Here is a 17329-nt window from a genome sequence, read left to right on the forward strand (position 1 = left end):
AAATGTGGGGGAAAAAGCATAACTGAAACAGGTTCAGATTTGCAATTTTTCATGCGTGTTATTTATAGCTTCATTAAATGTCTTTTACAAAGTTATCTTTCTCAGTGATTCCTTTTATGTCTTTATTTTGGTCTTTTCTACGGAGACCCTGTGTCCTTCCAATTTCCTGGCATTGATTTTTAACCTCTTGGTAATATCTTGTCATTGGTGTCAAAATCCTCTGGCATTTCTGTCATTCAAATGCTTGATACTATTATTTAGTTGAGGTCATGATCTAACGAATGGTGGAGCTGGATGATGATGGATTATCAAATTGTGAAGGTGAGGGAAGGCTGCAGCATGAAGGGTCCTCAATCATCTTGCACTGTATGCCACTGGAGTTTGGTCCTGATCTGTCAAGGATGGCCTGTGCATCAGCCTCCCCACACTAAACAAAGTCATGCACAGGAGGTCTCCATTCAGGGAATAACCCCTAAGTAGAGCATCACACTCAACTCGAGTGATCGCACTACTATTATTTAGTTGTTTCTGTAAGAATTGGAGAACTTCATACAGATTCTGTGATAAACATATGTCCTTAGCTCTTTTAGCAATCCCTTAGTCAGAGGCTGATTAGAAACCATACCTAAAAAGAAGCATCACAATCACATTGGACCCCAACCTATCAGTTTACTCATGTCCAACCCAACCATAGATCAGCCTTCAACTACAATTTAATTATTTGTGGGATCAGGTGATCACCGGCATTTGTTGCCTGTGCTAACCCTGAACTGAGGAGGCATTTAAAGGTCAGCCTTAGAGTTAGGCATAGCTCGCATATTGCACGCAGTCTGACGTCAAGTTCAGAGAAAATTGACGCTGTGCTTTTTATTGCAAAGAGCCAACTACTTAGAATATCTGCCATGTTCTAATCCGTGAGTCACTCCTTCGAAAGAGCAAATCACAACATGTTCCCAGTAACTCGATGATAAATTAGTTTTAAATTTGTATGGGAATTGCAATTGCTTACTTTTGCCAGTGTTTCCGTCCGGGTTGTGTTCCGTGTACGTGTTGTTATCCGGCATTTTCCAGTCCTTGGGTGGGCGATAAAGTTTGCACTACAAGATTATCATGGTGTCATTGCTTTTAAGTTTATTGAGAAGAAGGGTGCAATGGATTACTGAGAAATTCTATAAGCAGAGAACATTATTAAGAAAAATGCCTAGACAAGAGATAATGAGCTAGATTGAAGTTTTGCTATCAGTGCTGTCGTGATAAGCTGCAAAGCTGTAGATTTTTCCATCTGCCTAATTAGCAGTGTCTAAATTTGTGTTTGTGTTCTGTTTCTTTCTGGTAGATGTTGACAATTACTTTAGACGAGAGTGACTGTTTTGCTGCCTGGGTGTCAGCAAAGGATGCTGGATTTAGCAGTCCAGATGGATCCGACCCAAAGCGTAAGTAGTTAATGGCTAGGTTGAACTTGGGGATATTCTATGGTGACACTTTATCTACAGTCTTTGACAGAAAGGATAAGTGTTGGCTCTGGGTTATTTGGAGTCGTAAGCCAATCTGAAGCGTGATACGAGAGTGCAAGTGTAACTTTAGTATTGTGGTATTCATCCCAACAGTGCTGCTTTGTGCAAAGTGGAAGATGTTCCTTTGATTTATAATTCTTTAAATAAAAGACTATTTGGTGTAAACAACTCATGTCATTAGTCCTGAATATTGATTCTGCCCAGTTGCTGATTTACACTGGCATTAGATTCAGTATCCTTATGTGAACTATCTTCTTATTATGACATGAGCCTTGTTTTATTACCAAAATCCCAAAATATATGCTAGGTGGTAACAGGGAGAAAGTCAGCAATTGTGAGGTACTGGACATGAGATCGGAAAATACACCATATAACTTAGGAGCAGAATTAGGCCATTTGGCCCATTGAGTCTGCTCCACCGTTCCATTGTTGCCGATTCCTCTCAACCCCATTCTCCTGCCTTCTCCCTGTGACCCTTGACATCAGAAGCAGGTTTATTATCACCGGCATGTGACATGAAATTTGTTACATTAGCAGCAGCAGTTCAATGCAATACATAATCTAGCAGAGAGAAAAAAAAATAAGCAAGTAAATCAATTACGTATATTGAATAGATTTTTAAAAAAACATGTAAACAGAAATACTGTATGTTTCTTTAAAAAGTGAGGTAGTGTCCAAAGATTCAATGTCCATTTAGGAATCGGATAGCAGAGGGGAAGAAGCTGTTCCTGAATCGCTGAATGTGTGCCTTCAGGCTGTTGTACCTCCTACCTGATGGTAACAGTGAGAAAAGTGCATTCCTTGGGTGTTGAGGTCCTTAATAATGGATGCTGCTCTTCTGAGACACTGCTCCCTGAAGATGCCCTAGGTACTTTGTAAGGTAGTACCCAAGATGGAGAAAGCTAGATTTACAACCTTCTGCAGCTTCTTTCAGTCCTGTGCAGTAGCCTCTCCATACCAGACAACCTGTCAAAATGCTCTCCACAGTACAGCTATAGAAGTTTTTGAGTGTATTTGTTGACATGCCAAATTGCTTCAAACTCCTAATAGAGTATAGCCACTATCTTGCCTTCTTTATAACTACATCGATATGTTGGGACCAGGTTAGATCCTCAGAGATCTTGACACCCAGGAACTTGGAACTGCTTGCTCTCTCCACTTCTGATCCCTCTGTGAGGATTGGTATGTGCTCCTTTGTCTTATCCTTCCTGAAATCCACAATCAGCTCTTACTGACGTTGAGTGCCAGGTTGTTGCTGCATCACTCTACTAGTTGGCATATCTCACTCCTGTATGCCCTCTCATCACCACCTGAGATTCTACCAACAATGGTTGTATCGTCAGCAGATTTATAGAAGGTATTTGAGCTATGCCTAGCTCACGTCCTTTCTATTCAAGAATCTACCAACCTCCACTTTAAATGCACCCAATCACTTGGCCTCCACAGCCGTCTGTGGGAATGAATTCCACAGATTCACTACCCTCTAATTAAAGAAATTCCTCCTCATCTCTGTTCTGAAGGGACATCCCTCTAATCTGAGGCTGTGCCCTCTGGTCCTAGACCTCCCCCCCACTATAGGAAACATGCTGTCCACATATAGGCCTTTCAATATTCAATAAGTTTCAATGAGATTCCACCTCATTTTTCTAAACTCTAGCGAGTACAGGTCAAGAGCCATCAAACACTCCTCATATGTTAACGCTTCATCTCGTGAACTTCATCTAGATCCTCTCCAATGCCAGCACATCTTTTCTAAGATAAGGGGAATCCTACAAAAAGTAGTGGATACGGCCCAGTCTGTCACAGGTAAAGCCCTCCCCGCCATTGAGCACATCTATACGAAGCATTGTTACTGGAAAACAGCATCCATCATCAGGGACTCCTCCCGCCATGCTCTCTTCTAGCTGCTGCTATCAGGAAGAAGGTACAGGAGCCTCGTGATTCACATCACCAGGTTCAGGAACAGTTATTATCCCTCAACCATCAGGCTCTTGAACCAGTGGGGATAACTTAACTTCACTCGCCTCATCATTGCAATGTTCCCACAACCAATGGACTTGCTTTCAAGGACTCTTCATTTCATGTTCTTGATATTTATTGCTTTATTATTTGTTACTATTATTTCTTTCTTTTTTGCATTTGTGCAGTTTGTTACCTTTTGCTTAGCGGTTGAACACCCAAGTTGGTGTGGTCTTTCATTGACTCTATTATGAATTTATTGAGTATGCCTACAAGAAAATGAATCTCAGAATTGTGTATATTGATATATATGTACTTTGTTAATACATTTACTTTGAACAAAACCGCACACATTATTCCAAGAAAGGTCTGACCAATGCCTTATAAAGCCTCGGCATTACATCCTTGCTTTTATATTTTAGTCTTCTGAACTTGCACTTGCACTTCTTCTCATCATTTAGTTTAATGGTAATACATTACACATTGGCCTCGCTTTTAACAGTATATCATTGTCCATCACGAGCTGTCCTTGTGAAGGTCAGAATCAACTTTCTTGTCACTGACGTATGTCATGGAATTTTTGTTTTTGTAGCAGCAGTACAGTGCAAGGCATTAAAAAAAAATTGCTTCAAGTTACAATAAAAAATAAAATGAGTGGTGAGGTCAGGTTCATGGACCGTTCAGAAATCTGATGGTGGAGGAGGGAGAAGCTGTTCCTAAAACGTTAAGTGTGGGTCTTCAGGCTCCTTAGCACCTCCCTGAAGGTAGTAATAAGAAGAGGACATGTCCCGGCGGTGAGGGTGCTTAATGATGGATGGCGCCTTCTTGAAGCATCCTGTTTTGAAGATGTGCTCTGTGTGTGTGTGTGTGTGTGTGTGTGTGTGTGTGTGGTGGGGGGGTGGGGAAGCGTGTGCCCGTGATGGAGCTAGCTAAGTCTACAACCCCCTACAGTCTCTTACGATCCTGTGCATTGGAGCCTCTAGACCAGATGGTGATGCAACCAGTCAGAATGCTCTCCGCAATGTATCTGTAGAAATTTACTTTTGACTCATAGTACCACAGAAGAAATATCTAGGTTTTCACCAGAAACTTCTCTCCCTCCTGTCACTGCCCAATTGTCAATTTGTAATCCAGCCAAATTGTTCTGAAGGCACGTTTACAGCCAGAGGGGGGGTGGTCCGAAAATGAAAAGTGTCCCACATGGTGAGAGGAATTTTGTTCAGAGTGGACTTGAAGGGTGTCTACAGCAATCAGTGGAGAACAAAGTAAAGAACTTCAGTATTCTCAAGTTGCTGATACTTCCTACTGCTTAATTTAGTGTTGTTACTGAAATGAAACGTTGACAACAGAAATCTCAGAAGAATTACCTTAGATATTTTGTAGATGTTGCCATATGTCAGCAGTTGACCTCTGGTAACATGTCTGTGCTAAACACGTTCAAAGGCAGGATTTATTTGTTTTAAAACATTTCCAAATAAATTAAAGAACTCTCACCGCAACATTTCATCCAACCTTTACTAATAGTTTTTTTCCACGAGAGATTTTTTTATATGAAAGCATATGCTGAAATCTATGTATCAACCTTTACAGAGAGTAAAATAATTGCAAAATGCCTAGAGTTAACGTGCAAAATACGCTGAAGAAAAGAAACTGATTTCACTGCTGTGACAGTGCTTTCATTAGGCCATTTCAAAGGGAGGATATTTCTTTTATGTAGAAAAGAAATTTAAATGTCATTGCACTGAAGAAAAGCGTCAAAGGCAGTCTGAAATATCATATTTATCTTCCTTGTAAAGTGTATAATTGTAATGTTCAAAAGATGTTTTGGCGATTTCCTTTTACGTGTAAGTGGTTCTTTATGACCTGTTCAGCAGCTTACTTCAAGTCTGGAATTCTGCCAGTTTCCTGCTTAATGTGAGCTCTATATTTCTGTGGTGCCAGTTGCTTCATTTGCTTCTGGTTATGAAATGATAACTGCATCATTCCTACACAATTATCTAGACAGCAGTCTGTTCATCTTTATCTTTCATTTGCAAAATTATTGACATGTCATTCTTGGCCCTTGGGTTTAAAAAAGAATGCGCTAATAATGAGAGAAGGGAACAAATTTATTACTAGTTATTACTGATAACAAAAGATATGATGGCAGTAGAGAGGATGTTGGCTTAGGGGAAAATCAAGGTGTTGTTAATTTCGGTTGGTAAACAGCTGAAGGTATGGTGGAAGCGGTCTATCAGCTTTCAAGTAGAGATAGTAGTGTACAAAGATCAAAGTAAATATTATCAAAGTACATATATGTCACTATTTACAACCCTGAGATTCATTTTCCTGCAGGTATACTCAATAAATCCATAATAGAATAATAACCATAATAGAATCAATGAAAGACTACACAAACTTGGGCATTCAACTAGTGTGCAAAAGATAATAATAATAAATAAATAAGCAATCAATATTGAGAACATGAGATGAGAAATCTTGAAAGTGAGTCCATGGGTTGTGGGAACATTTCAATGATGGGACAAGTGAAGTTGAGCATAGTTATCCCCTTTAGTTCAAGAGCTTGATGGTTGAGAGGAAATAACTGTTCCTGAACATGGTGGTGTGAGCCCTGAGGCTCCTGTTCCTTCCTAATGGCAACAGCAAGAAGAAAGCATGACCGAGGTAGTGGGAGTCCCTGATGATGAATGCTGCTTTCCTGCGACAACTCTTCATGTAGATACGTTCATTGGTGGGAAGGGCTTTACCCATGATGGTCTGGGCCATATCCACTGTTTTTTTGTAGAATTTTCCATTCAAGGCCTTGTTGTTTCCATACCAGCCAGTCAATATACTCTCCACTACACATCTTTAGAAGTTTGCCAAAGTTTAAATGACATGCCGAATCTTCACAAACTCTTAATGAAGTAAAGGCCTAACCATGCTTTCTTCATAATGGCACTTACATGCTGGGCCCAGGACAGGTCCTCCAAAATGATACCACCGAGGAGTTTAAAGTTGTTGCCGGAATTATATAAATTAGGACTGTATGTGAAAGAGTATTTCAATAATTAGTCGACATAGACCTGGTAACCCAAGTAATTACTGTAGAGAATAAATTTGAGAGCATGCACAAGATCAATTCTTGGTTCTGTATATTGAGAAGCCAGTGATGACACAGGCTGTATTAGATCTTGTAATAAGTTTTTAAAAACCTAATTGATCTGGTAGTTATAAAGCCTTTATGGGACATCATACAAGACCTCGGTTGAAGACTAAAAGTTCAACATAAAACCAGGGAGTTAAATTTCAGTTCAACTAACTATGAGGCATGAGGTACGAATTCACTGTGATAGATGTGGGAAATATACTGCAGCTCTATAGGGCCCATGTAAGATCACACCTGTAATATACACTAAATATTTTTCACAAAGTAATTAACATCCACTGGGAATGCCACAACGTTTCACTGGGTTGATTTCTGGAAAGTGGGATTTACTGTATGAACAGAGGATTAGATTAAGCTGACTGGTCCGGTATTTGCTTGAGTTTACAAGAGTGGGATGTGTTCTCGTAAAGAACTTTTTCGAGGCTTGACGATGATGTCTTCCCTAGTTGGGACATTGAGAACTAACATCACGCACTCAGTGGCTCTGCCATTGAACTGGACTATCTTCACCAAGAAGGCCAAGACTTTTTGTAATTCTCATAGAAACAGAAAACCTACAGCATGATACAGGCCCTTTGGCCCACAAAGTTGTGCCGAACATGTCCCTACCTTAGAAATTACTAGGCTTCCCTATAGCCCTCTATTTTTCTAAGCTCCATGTACCTATCCAAAAATCTCTTAAAAGATCCTATCATATCCACCTCCACCACCGTTGCCGGCAGCCCATTCCATGCACTCACCACTCTCTGAGTAAAAAAACTTACCCCTGACATCTCCTCTGTACCTACTTCCCAGCACCTTAAACCTGTGTCCTCTTGTGGCAACCATTTCAGCCGTGGGAAAAAGCCTCTGACTATCCACACGATCAGTGCCTCCCATTATCTTATGCACCTCCATCAGGTCACCTCTCATCCTCCGTCACTCCAAGGAAAAAAGGCCGAGTTCACTCAACCTATTCTCATAAGGCATGGTCCCCAATCCAGGCAACATCCTTGTAAATCTCCTCTGCACCCTTTCTATGGCTTCCACATTCTCCTCTCAGGAGACTCGGTGCTAGGTATACTTAAGATGGTGATCAATAGATTCATGAATATTGAGATATTCAGGGTGTGTGTTAATACAGGAAAGTAACATTGGATTAAAAGATCAGCTGTGATTGTACTATGGGAGAGCAGGCACCAAGGACTGATTGGCCTGCTTCACTTCTCAGGTGTCTGGTTATGTATATCACAAAAAAACTAACGCACAGAACAATATGTGATGGTGGTTAAAAAGTCAGTTAAAGATGGTACAATGAGATGTTGCCTCTTGTGACAGAATTCAAGGCGCGACTGGATGCAGCATTAAAATTAGATCTATTCAAGTGTGAAATCAGCATTCTTCCTTTAAGTATTGAGATGTAGTTTTTTATCTCCCCAAAAAGACCTTTGCTGCTGGTTCATTTAAAAAATTTCAAGTTTGAGGTTAATGTTTGCAGGTAAATCTCTCTTGGCAAATCTCTCTTCTGGGCAGTGTCTTTATAAGACGGGTGACCCCAGCCATTATCAATACTCTTGAGAGATTGTCTGCCTGGCATCACCAGGACTTGAGATACGCAGCAGCTGCTCATCCACCGCCTGCTCTCGTGGCTTCACGTGACCCTGATTGTGGGGCTAAGCAGGTGCTACACCTTGCCCAGTGGTGATCTGCGGGCTAGCAAAGGGAAGGAGCACCTTACAGCTCCTTCCGTAGAGATGCATCTCCATCTGCCACCCGGTAAGTATATAAATTAAAAGGACCAAAGGCAGCTATATGAAATTGATTTGCTAAACACCTGTTTTTTAATTAATTAGTTACAATGTGTTCAGGGAGCCCCAATTTCTGCATCTCATCTCCTCAGTTCTGATAGCAGGGTGTTGGCCTGAAACACATTTTTCTTCATAGATGGTTCCCGACCTTAAGCGCTGTGCAGAATTTTCCATTTTTATTTCACATTTCCAGTATTTATTGTTCTATATGATCTTGATTCCACCTCCCATGTAACTGGGGACCCAGTTCAACCACGTGCTTACCTTGTTGGCTTCAAGCAAAATTTATCTGGACGAAGACTAGATTTAGGTTGAAGGCTCTCCATCAGACTGAACTGTATATTCTCCATTTCGCTCAGCCTTTTGATTTGCTGCAGCTTGCAGTTCTCGTATATAGGAGAGAGTTGTAAGACTTTATTCTGAAATTGAAATGAACTCCCTTGAAGTAACCTCCAGAAAAGAAACTAAAGCAAAATGCAATTAGTTTTTTGTTGGCAGCAGGTATACCTGTGATGTTCAACATAGGAAGACAAAAAGTTGCTACAGAATAACTTTTAAACATGCTTTACATAATATTGTGCAAGTGAAGAAATATTAATGCAGATATAGCCATAGAGTCACAGAAACAGGCCCTTCAGCCCATCTAGTCTGTGCTGAATCATTTGAACTGCCTAGTTCCATCAACCTGCACAGGGACTATAGCCCTCCACATCCAGGGAAACATTTCATTCTTCTTGTTTGCTTCAGTGAAGTTTTATTTTGCAGTCATTTATTCTTCACCTGTGGGGATAGTTGACTTTTTGGACTAAGTTGTTATTGCTATTGGTTTATTATTATCACATGAACCAAGGTACAGTGAAAAGCTTGTCTTGGTGTTCATGCAGATCAATTCATTGCACGGTGCATTGAGGAAAGTGTAACGCAGGTAAGCAAAGTACAAGATCATAATGAGGTAAATTGTCAGCTCAAGAGGCCATCTATTTGTGCAAGAGATCATTCAGTAATCTCATTACAGTGGGGTAGAAGCTGTCCTGGAGCCTGGTGGTACATGCTTTCAGACTACTGTATTGCTGGGACATGGTACCATGTTATTTATTGTACATTTGATTCTAGCTTATTTAATGAATACTGTGATATTTTAAATTGAGCAGCTGCTAGGCAGCATGGTGCAAACGCTTACACTGTCCAATCAGAATCGTGTTAAATACCACTGGTATATGTCGTGAAATGGAGAATTAGGCAATTCGGCCCTTCAAGTCCATATCACATAGGAGTGCAATTGAGCCATTTTGGCCATTGAGTCTACTCTGCCATTCCATCATAGCTAACTTATTATCCCTCTCAACCTCATTCTTCTGTCTTCTCCCGGTAACCTTTGATGCCCTTACTAACGAACAACCTATCCACCTCCACTTTAAACATACCCAATGACTTGCCCTCCAAAGCTGTCTATTGGCAATGAATTTCACAGATTCATCACTCTCTGGCTAAAGGAATTTCTCCTTGTTTCTGTTCTAAATGGACGTCCCTCTATTCTGAGGCTGTGCCTTCTAGTCCTAGATTCCCTCATTATAGGAAACCTCCTCTTCACATCTACTCTATTGAAGCCTTTCAATATTCAATAGGTTTCAATGAGAACCCGTAAGAACATAAGAAATAGGAGCAGGAGTCGGCCATCTGGCCCATGGAGCCTGCTTCGCCATTCAATAAGATCATGGCTGATCTGGCCATGGACTCATCTCCACCTTCCTGCCTTTTCCCCATAACCTTTAATTCCACTACTAGACAAAAATCTATCCAACCTTGTCTTAAATATATCTACTGAAGTAGCCTCCACTCCTTCATTGGGCAGAGAATTCCACAGATTCACTACTCTCTGGGAAAAGCAGTTCCTCCTCATCTCCGTCCCAAATCTACTCCCCCAAATCTTGAGGCTATGTCCCCTAGTTCTAGTCTCACCTACCAGTGGAAACAACTTTCCTGCTTCAATCTTACCTATCCCTTTCATAATTTTATATGTTTCTGTAAGATCTCCTCTCATCTCCCCTCTATTCTTCTAAACTCCAGCAAGTACAGGCCCAGAGCCATCAAACACTCGTCACACATTAACCTTTCATTCCCAGAATCATTCTCATGAACCTCCTCTGGACCCTTACCTTTTAAAGAAAGATGCATTATAGGTTTAAAACACTAACAAGGTTGATGGTCTGTCACTTCAGCCTGAGCTATAGTTTGACTACATCCTGTATCCATATACCTGCCAGAAGCTGCCAAGCGAACTTCTAACTTCATTATTTTCAAACAAAAGATCGATTCATTGTGTCGTTTTTCCATCAATGCCATCTGAAGCCATTTCTGATGAACTGACACTTAATTCTAAATGGCCTATTGCTGAGATGCACTGAAACAAATCAGACTGTTGAATTTGAATTCAGTTCATTGACAATACCAGTCTGTTAGAAAAAGGAATTGATGCTTCTAGGAGAATGGGAGGGGAGGCTACCCCCCGTCCCCCTAGGAGAATGCAAGAATTACATGTTATGACTTAGAAGTTAGTTATTAAGTATACTCTTCTTCTCCCCCACCCCACCATGCTGTTTCTCCAGATAGGTTTCCACTTATTTACCTACCTACATATCTACCTATCTGTCGATACAGTGCTGAACAGACTCTTCTGGCCCTTCGAGCCCCACCACCCAGCAACCCACCTGTTTTAACCCTAGCCTAATCACAGGACAATTTACAATGACCACTAACTGGTATGTCTTTAGAATGTGGGAGGAACCCAGAGCACCTGGAGGGAACTCGTGTGTTCACAGGGAGGGACACAAACTCGTGTGTTCACAGGGAGGGACGTAGAAACTCGTGTGTTCACAGGGAGGGCATAGGATCTCGTGTGTTCACAGGGAGGGACACAGAAACTCCCTTCAGACGACGTTGGGATTGTACTCTGTACTCCAACGCCCTGAGCTGTAATAGCATCACACCAACTGCTGTGCTACCATGTCACCCAGAAAAGTTTTCATTGTTGCTTTCATGTGCTTGCAATGTCCTGCAGAGAACTAATGAACTAGTGAAGGCAGGGTTTGTAAACCTGCCAGACATACAACTGACCCCAGGGGAGTGCTCCTATTGTTCCTTCTTGGGATAAAGGCTTTGCAGGCAATTATTGTCCACTTCCAGTTGTCCTGAGGAGGTGGTGATGGGCTGGCTTCTTAGACTGCTTTCAAAGAAATTTGCCACAACTAGGAATAGGTATAATGCAGCTGTTGGATCTCGTGATAAGAGGTAGCCTATGAAATAGGTTCAAATGGTGTGACACCTGCTGCAGGAAAACTAAGAAAAATTCAGATTCAGCTATACTACAATTACTGAAAAGTCACTGAACAGTCACACACATGTAGGTAGTTAAATAAACATACAAGCAAGCATAGGAAAAGTTAAACTAAAAGAAAAATAACAATTTCACACTCAAATCCAACACAGCTAATGATAATGAATGTCTGATATGGGCCAGAGTTAATAATTGCTGCTTGACCCCTTGGCTTCAAGAGCAATTTTTTTTGCGTGGTAATTGGACAGAGTCATGGTCACCTAGTTACCGATTTTTAAGTTGCTTTTAAACATAATTCAAATTCTGAACATACACAACATACTGGAGGAATTCAGCTGGTCATAAACAGTCAGTGTTACGAGCTGTGACCCTTCATCTGTACTCTCAGCCTGAAACATCAACTACTTATTTTTCTCCCTAGGTGCTACATGACCTGCTGAGTTCCTTCAGAATTTTGTATGTTTGCTCTGGATTTCCAGCTTCTGCAGGATTACTTCTGTCAGACAACCGATGTGGAAGGAATAATAATCAATGTGCCCGATGGATACCATTTCATGAGAACTGCGGCGCCAACTCGGTTTCTCTCTCTCTAGATGGTTCCTGGCCTATTACAGCATTTTCTGATTATATTTCAGATTTGCAGTATTAAAAATGTTCTGCTTTTGTGCCATAATCATACTTCAGTACACAACTCACTTTGTCTTCAGTGTTGGGGCAGACAACTGAATTTAATTATTCTTTGCAATTTTCCAACAAAAGCTTAGACTTACTGTAAGCTGGGAAATTTTAAAGATTCTGTTTTCTTAAATCAAATTTCAATGCACTACACATCAGACACAAAGCTGGGAGAATTTTTCATACAATGAGTTTGCAAATCTGATCGTATTACTCTTAAGTAGTCAAATTATTAGCAAGGGAATTATAGCATATTGAAATATATGGGAAGATTATGGACATGGAACTAAGGTAACTCCTATCTGGAAAGGGGCCAAATAAGGTGCTTAAACATTAAAACTGAGTAATTCAGTGCCAATTGCATTGAAACATGTCTCTTCGTTTTCATCCTGTGTGGCTGAAGATAATGTAGGGGTCTACTGATAACTTATCTCACAAGTGAAGACAATTATGAAGTGTTGAATAGGCCACATCTGGAGCATGGAGTTCAGTTGTAACAGTCGGAGGCCTGTTATCTGTGAGTCCACTGGAGGCTGGAAGCCCATCCTGGGATTGGAGGACCGGTTTTGTGTGTGTGTGTGGGTGAGAGGGTGGAAAATGGCTCATTTTGCTGTTGTCGATTAGTCATTTGTTGTGTTCTGTGCTGTTCTGCCAAGCATTGTGTGCATGCCATGTTAGCACTAAGGAGAGGCAACACTTCCAGGCTGCCCCCAGCACACCCTTCGGTTACCTTGGTTGTTAAGGCAAACAGTGCATTTCGCTGTATTCACCATGTTTCAGTACATGTGTGTTAATAAAATGAACTTGAAAAGTTTTATTCTTCTTGGAGTACAATGGCTTTAAAGGAGGTGTGAGAGAACAAAGTCATGGTGGGTTTGGGGAGGATAAGATAAAGTTATTTCTTTACTCGGTACTAAGACGCTGGGGCACAGATTCAAAGCAAAGACACAGTGGGTCATCTTTTTTTAAAATACAATAAGTAGTTAGGATCTGCAGTCTTTCCTGGAAGCAAAAGTGATTTGGGCTTTCATAATGAAATTTGATACCACAAGGGAAAAATAATTTGCCAGACTATGAAGAAAGATGAAGGGAATGGGACTGAATGAGATTACTTCATACGGAACTGGAATGGAGTAGATAGGCTGAATGACCTGCTGAACTTGGATCAGTTTTAATCTTCATTCATCAAAAACTTCCTTACGAATGCAGGCACAGTCTGGCCAAGCTGAAACGCCAGTTTCTCTATTTTAAATTCAATGTGCTGTGGCACCACTGGATGTCTGGAGTTTGTTTTCAATGTATTGGCTTTTCAAGAGCTGAACAGTGTATTTTCATTTTCACTTCCTTGCAAATTACTTAAAAGGTTCCAAGAGAAAAAGTAACTTGAATGGGCAGACATGTTATCTCTTGTTAAGATATGAAGATCAGCTTCTTATTGTTAAATGTTAGTAAATACAAAATAATCATGTGCAGATTGTGTGTGACATCTGGGACATGAAACATTGGATGCATTTGATATTCATTGAATTCCGGCTCTGGGAATTAATTGGGAAGGAGGAATATCTACTTTGTACTCTTTCAGTGGTGGGGTGGATGTACATCTCCACCAAAAGAGTTATAAGCCGCTCCTTCTCTCTGCTAGCCTGCAGGACACCCTTGGACAAGGTGTAGCACCTGCTTAATGATCACCCTGTCCACACCCCTCCCACCCCTGCTCATGGTCACTTGAAGCCATGGGAGCAGGTGGTGGATGGTTGTAAGAGTGTTGATAATGGCTGAGGTCACCTATCTTGTAAAGACGCTGCCCAGAAGAAAGCAATGGCAAGCCACTTCTGTAGAAAATTGGCCAAGAACATTCATGGTTATCCATGATTACCTCCATCAGACGGCATAGCACATATTAATTAATCTTGGATAAATGAAAAATAGTATATATCTATGTTTGCAGATGTCATTGGTTTATTTTAAAAAAGGGATGTCACAGCTAGTGGAACGCCTCTCGTTTCAATTCTGTTCTGTGATGCTGGTTGTATGGAGTTTGCACATTCTGTCTGTGAAACATGCATTGCCTCCAGGAGCTCATGCAGGTTTCCTCCTGCACCCCAAGCTCATACAGGCTTAGGTTAGTTGTCCCAGTGTCTGGGCCATGGAATCATAGGTACAGCATGGAAACAGAACAGGTCCTTCAACCCACCTTGTCCATTCTGACCACCAACTGCCCCATTTACACTAACCTTGCATTAATTCCATTTTTCCATCCTCCCCTCATTCTCATCAACTGCTCCCGGATTCTACCGCTCACCTGCACACCTGAGGCAAGTTACAGTGTCCAATTAACCTACCACCGCAAGGAAGGAGGACAGAGCACACAGGGAGAATGTGCAAACTCTACATGATCGGCACCCCGGGTTAGGATTGAGCCTGGGTCACTGTTAGTTGTACCACATCAGAATGTGGAGAGAATTAATTAATTGGGTATTTTCATTTTGATTTCAGTGAACCTTGGAGGACTGTTGCTTCAGGCTTTGTTGGAGTATTGGCCAAGAACACACATTATTCCTATGGATGAAGAGGAAAATGAAATGAATATAGGTCAGTATTTCATGTCAAAATTGGGTACAAATTATTAAAATATAATCAGATAGTGTTATGATGACATGAAGGCTTTTAAGGTTTATTTTGTTAACTTCTTTCAAGAGTCTCTAAACCAGGGGTTCCCTATCTTGCTTAATGGTATTTGTCCATGTCATAAAAAAGATTGGGAACACCTAAAGTAACAGGATGTGAGCACCCATTACCTGACTCCTTATTGATGACATGGACGAAGTATTGGGTGCTAATCTCTTCCAGTACGTGGAAATAAATACTAGCACAGCTACATTGGCAGCTCTGAATACTAGGCAGACTTAAGCTCTGCCCTGTTTGCTCCAGTGGTGCATTCTTTGTTCCACAAACCAATCTATTGCCATTTTGTTCAAAGTATATCCAGTTTGATTTTGGAAAACGTTGTGGTGTGCTCTCAAATAAAAATGCACAAGGAAAGTGTTGTGCCAGGATGATATTAGAGAGAGCCACACGCAAAAAATGCAGGAGCAAGTCAGGCAGCATCTGTGGAAAGGAATAAACAATCAACATTTCGGGTTGAAACTCTTCATCAGGACGCGAAGCTGCCTGACCTGCTGAGTTCCTCCGTCGTTTTGAGTGTGGTAGTCTGGATTGCCAGCATCTTCAGAATCTCCTGTGTTTATCATCTTAGAGAGACCGTGGTCAAACTTTTGACTGGTTGATTCAAAAGTTGAAAACTTGAAGTTAAAAGAGAACTTAGCAATCAACACTCAAAAGAAAGATGTCTTATTAATTATTTAGTTAAAGAGATGATAAGCCTATTCACTAGTATTGAGCATGTGGTTTTGTGTCATTTGATGGTAAAATGCATTTTATATCAGAAAGAGGTTGAGAATGGAAGTGAAGTGAGGCTTGGTTAAATGATTTGTGAAAGACTGAAAACAAGTTTTAAGATCTAAACTTGCAGAGTGAGGTACTTTCATGATGCATCCTTCAAGCATGGGAATGGGAACAAAGCAACTGGAAGAAGGAAACATGCGTTCATATTTATTTATCACATATACATCAGTGTAATGTATCAACAATGTTGCGTTAACAAGGCTGTGCTGGGGTCACCACACAGTCCGGCACTAACATAGTCTGCCCCATCATATTCGGCAGAACCACGTAAGCAACAACAGTGAAACAAGCCCCTTTCATCCCTTCCACACACACCCACCATTTCTCGCTCTCACTGTCACACATGCTCTCTCTCGCATGCGTGCTCGCTCTCTCTCTCTCTCTCTCCCCCTTTCTCTCACTCTCTCTCTCTATCTCTCTCTCTCACTCACTCACACTCTTTCTCTCTCTCTCCCTCTCTCTCTTTCTTTCTCTCTTTTTCTCTTTCTCTCTTGTCAAAGGTTTACACATGTGAGTTTTTATTTCCTTCATCATTGATGGATTTGTCTAGAGGTGATTTTCCACACCTCTACCATTTCCTCTAGCAGCTCGTTTTATATTCCCAACAGCCTCAGTTCAAAAATAAATTTGTCCCACAGGACCCTATAAATCTTTCCCCCTCACCTAAAACCTATACCGTCTAGTTGTAGACTCCACTGTCCTGTGAAAAAGACTGTAATCCACTTTTTCTATTCCCCTCATGATCTAATAAGCTTCTATATAGTCACCACTCAGCCTTCTTCATTGTCCTATTTTACCCAGTCTCTCATTACTCAGGCCCTCCAGAAACAGCTCTCTCCTCCATTTAAAACGCATGCAAAGGGATTTCTTCTGAGAGTTGTAAATCTTTGTGCTTCTTCTCTGCACCCTCTCTAGATTAATCGTATGGTTCCTACAGTTTGCTGACCAGAACCGCATGTAATATTCCAGGTGCAATCTCAGCAACTTCCTATGCAGCTGTAATATTTAAAATAATTACCAAAAATGGGAAATGTTCTAGTTGAAACATACAAGTTCAGAAGGGGGCCTAACAGGTTAGATAATGTGAGGCCCTTTTCCTCTTGTGGAGGCATACAGCAGTAGCAGGTATATGTGATCCTCCATTTAAAATACACGCAAAGGTATTTCTTCTGATGGTTGTAAATCTTTGGGACTTTCTGCTCTAGAACGCTGTAAATGTTGAATAATTTCATATACTCTAGTTTAAGATATCCAAAGATCCACCATACAGGGAAAGCAATGGAATGAGACAAAAATTACTTATTGAAGGCTCCAGCACTCCCAGGGGTGAGATGATCTGTCTTTATCCTTATAAGTAATGTTCTCATAGTCTTTCAGTCCCTGGAGTTGATTCCTCCATTCACTGAGATTTTTGTTAATGGTTTCATTCTAATAGTCTTGGTCCAAC

The 17329-nt window shown here is 40.9% G+C and overlaps 1 protein-coding gene across 1 annotated transcript in view; it reads left to right on the top strand.

Annotated features, from left to right (window-relative positions):
* The window catches only part of LOC140195567 (WD repeat-containing protein 48), a 116601-nt gene that overhangs the window by 85146 nt on the left and 14126 nt on the right, over positions 1-17329 (top strand). Inside the window, exons 13-14 of the mRNA XM_072254131.1 lie at positions 1337-1433; positions 14914-15009. Coding sequence (XP_072110232.1) covers positions 1337-1433; positions 14914-15009 — 193 coding nt within the window. The remainder of the gene's footprint in view (positions 1-1336; positions 1434-14913; positions 15010-17329) is intronic.

The sequence above is a fragment of the Mobula birostris genome, chromosome 3 (assembly GCF_030028105.1).
Source record: "Mobula birostris isolate sMobBir1 chromosome 3, sMobBir1.hap1, whole genome shotgun sequence".
NCBI classification, from domain to species: Eukaryota; Metazoa; Chordata; class Chondrichthyes; order Myliobatiformes; family Myliobatidae; genus Mobula; species Mobula birostris.